At 31.7% G+C, this 3,682-nt stretch overlaps 1 protein-coding gene across 1 annotated transcript; it reads left to right on the top strand.

The window, feature by feature from the left end:
- The first annotated feature begins 596 nt into the window (after window positions 1–596).
- On the top strand, window positions 597–2,314 carry LOC129887912 (LOB domain-containing protein 1-like). The gene is made up of 2 exons (XM_055963157.1): window positions 597–813; window positions 1,951–2,314. The coding sequence occupies exons 1-2, from the start codon at window positions 637–639 to the stop codon at window positions 2,278–2,280; spliced, it is 507 nt and encodes a 168-aa protein (XP_055819132.1). The 5' UTR covers window positions 597–636; the 3' UTR covers window positions 2,281–2,314.
- The last annotated feature ends 1,368 nt before the right edge of the window (window positions 2,315–3,682 follow it).

Genomic DNA, 3,682 nt, shown 5'->3' with positions numbered 1-3,682 from the left:
GCTTGGGGGTGATGCTCAACCCCTGACTGTGCATGAGAGATGGGAGCTTCGTGTAGGGTCTGTTCCCAAAAAAAAAAAAATCTTTCGTTTCTCAAATTTTGTGTCAAGTCAAAATCAAACAAATAAATTGCAACAGATGAAGTTCATAAATTGGGGCTGAGGGCTAGTTTCTTTCAAGAGTTTATGGGTTGTTTGGTACGCGGGATAAAGTGGGATATATAGGATTAACTTTTGGGTTAAAATTATAGTTTGTTTGATTGAATGTATAATTTAGCCTAGAATAAATTTATATCTTCAATCGTACCGAGTATAATTAAATTTAATATCAACCTTAATTTTCAATATCTCACCTTATTCCTATTAATTTGATATTATTTTATCCCACCTTTTAAAGATAGATTATTCTTAATCTGAGATAATTTTATCCACAAACCAACCGACGCCATATTACTTACTAATTATGGTGGAAAATATCCAGCGATGATGATGTCATTAAGTAGAACACTGACGCAGGGCAACGTCATTATTCTGGAAAATATGAAACCCAATTATTCTTATTCTATAGTATATATGTAAGGCTTTGCTAACTCACAAGTCACAAGTCTCCACAGACCATAAAATTTCACTATAATTAACATGGAAAATAATAATCACTACTCTTCTCCTCATCATCCTTGCGCAGCGTGCAAGATCCTCCGTCGTCGATGTGTAGAGAAATGTGTGTTGGCACCTTACTTTCCTCCCACCGACCCACTCAAGTTCACCATTGCTCATAGAGTCTTTGGAGCTAGCAACATAATCAAAATACTCAAGGTATCATCTTCTTTTCTGATTTTCCCTTTTTACACGGGGCTTTCATTCACAGCGTAGATTAAAAATGGTCTCCCAACCAACATACATGATGGTTGTGTTTCGTATTTTCTTCTCAATTCTTTCTTACTTTTCACATTTACGGGCTTATAATTATCTTTTAAACTTTTCAATCATATTGCTACTACAGATAATTTTAATTATTACTATTATTAATCGTAGTACTGATAATTTTAATCTAAGTACTTTCCAATGTGCTATTATTATTAATTGTTTTCATTGTTGGTCTCTACTTCTGCTTCATACTTTATTTAATTTTTAGTATGTATCAAAAGAATAAATATCAAATTACCTTATTTAAAAATAATTTAATCTTAAATGTTTTTGTTGGATCACCAATTTAAAAATTATTCTTTTTAATTAATAATTGAAGAACATTATTCTGAAAATCTTTTTAATTTTTTCATAATCAGTATTTTTCATTAAACTGTGCCAGCTAGGTTGGAACTGAATTTGTTTGGTTTTTAAAAAATATTTTCTTTTGTTTGACTTGCACCCACTTCCTTTTCTTGGAATATAAAATACATAAAAAGGAAAACCCCCCAAAAGTGTAGTGTGACTCATTTAAGTCGAAGTGATCTTTTCCACATTCCACACCTGAGCTTTTATTTTTCATGATATAAAGCTAATTGCACTTATTAGTAACACATTTCATTTAATCGAAGGAAGTTTGATGCCTTCAACTTATTCTATGAATCAGGTTTTTTAACTTCGTCTGAATTAAACAAGCAAGCAACATATAATTTTAACGTGAAAAATCTCCTTACTAAAAGAATAAAAATCACAATCTCAAATCCATATAATTGCATATAATAGCATACTTGCCTGATATATATAGATATATAGGTTCATGTGATTCTGCAAAACCATTTCCCTTTAATAAAATTTCATGTTGAAAATCACAAAATTCGATTAGGACATAAATTTTCAACCTTATTCTCGACCTCTTAATTGAATTATGTCAGTATCAATCTAGCATCTACTGTCCAGCAATATTAATCTCTTCATTTATTCGTTATACATTGAATCATGTATAATTCTTTTCTAAATTAAAACTCACGACAATTTAAATATCTTTAGGAACTCCCAGACGATCAAAGAGCAGATGCAGTGAATAGCATGGTGTATGAGGCAAATGCAAGGATCAGAGATCCAGTATATGGTTGCGCCGCTATAATTTGTCAGTTACAGAAACAAATAAGTGAGCTTCAAGCAGATCTTGTCAAGGCTCAAGTAGAGATCTTGAATGTGCAGGGTCAAAACACCAATTTGGTGGCATTAATTTGCACACAAAATCGCAAAAATAATAGCACTACCGAGTCTCCTGATCATCAACGACCTTATGGAAATTCCACTACTTCTTTGGAAGACAACAATGTATATGCAGCTTGGAAACCAGTTTGGACATGAAAAAAGAAGAAGTTGAAATACTGGAACTTGGAGTGGGGGTTGCTAATAGTCAATGACGTTGTTTAAAAGAAATAGTGATCGAAAAAATCAGTTATATATATATATATATATATATATATATATATATATATATATATATATATATATATATATATATATATATATATATTGATATTGACTACTTTCTTCTTATAATTCTATTGCACATCTAGGTTTTCGCATTGTGAGATTCACATAGTGGTCCAGTTTTCATCTTCTCTGAACCTCTCACTTATGCGATTGCATAAACTTATTTTATATGCAAGTTAATATTTTGAGGTTCGCTTAACTTATCTTGAAATCTCAAAATTACAATTTTTTATACTTTTTCCAATTTTAATTACATTCAGTTAACCCCCATTTCCTTTGATAATTTTGACTCTTTACTAAATTTCTATCATGTTCCTACCCTCAGTCTGTCATTGGAAGGATTCAAGAGTTGTATGTTTTGATCATCTGTTTATTCCATCATAAATTCTCCTTATATACAACTTGTGCTCCCTCAAGGGTTTAGGGCCAAGATATATATAAAAGACAAGGATATATACAAGAGATAACAAACTTATCTTATGACAATAATTATGATAACTGAATTCAAATTTATATATTATCTGTAATTTTATTCTCAACATCCCCCCTCAAGCGCAACTGTGTTGTAACCATTGTAAATTTGCTTCCCCAAAAATGGAAATCGTCTAGTGAACAAACTCTTGATAAGAATATTGAAATTTGATCAGCCGAGCAAATATAGTGTACTACCATGTCTTGGGAAGAAACTTTTTCTTTGACAAAATGAAAATGAAGCTCAATGTGCTTGAAAAATGGAATTAGCTATGAGATATATTAAAGATAAATTATCATACAATAATTTAGAGGTCATAGGAAGAGTATCAGTAAATTCATAAATCCAAGTTATTTCGGTAATTGCAACTGCTGAACCCCGATACTCAAGACTTAGTGCTTGATCTAGCCATAACACTTTATTGCTTAGAGCACCATGACACCAAATTAGGGTGAAGAAAAATATATAGTCATCATGAGTGAATCTCCTATCAAGAGGGAAACCTGCCTAGTCTGCATGAGAAAAATGAGTAATAGATCGTGGTCGGATGTGCAGGCTAAGATCTATGGTACCCTTCAAATATCGTTGTAACCATTTCATGTCCATAAAATGAGATCCCTTCAGATCATACATAAATTGCCATAATTTATTTACAGCAAGAAACACTTGGAGTAGTGATTATAGTTATATATTGAAAAACACCCGTGAGACTTTAATGCTTAGTAACATATGAAAAAAGGGACTATCATGTTGTGACAATTGAAGATCAACCACCATTGGAGTAAATAAGGGCTTAGGACC

Source organism: Solanum dulcamara, chromosome 1 (genome assembly GCF_947179165.1).
Source record: "Solanum dulcamara chromosome 1, daSolDulc1.2, whole genome shotgun sequence".
Taxonomy (NCBI): domain Eukaryota; kingdom Viridiplantae; phylum Streptophyta; class Magnoliopsida; order Solanales; family Solanaceae; genus Solanum; species Solanum dulcamara.
The sequence above is the reverse complement of the archived record's forward strand: the minus strand, read 5'-3'. Positions and strand labels throughout refer to the sequence as shown.

Coding starts and splice junctions, on each gene's coding strand:
- LOC129887912 (XM_055963157.1), top strand. CDS start 637: ATGGAAAATAATAATCACTACTCTTCTCCTCATCATCCTTGCGCAGCG. Junction 814..1,950: donor ACATAATCAAAATACTCAAG/GTATCATCTTCT, acceptor AAATATCTTTAG/GAACTCCCAGACGATCAAAG.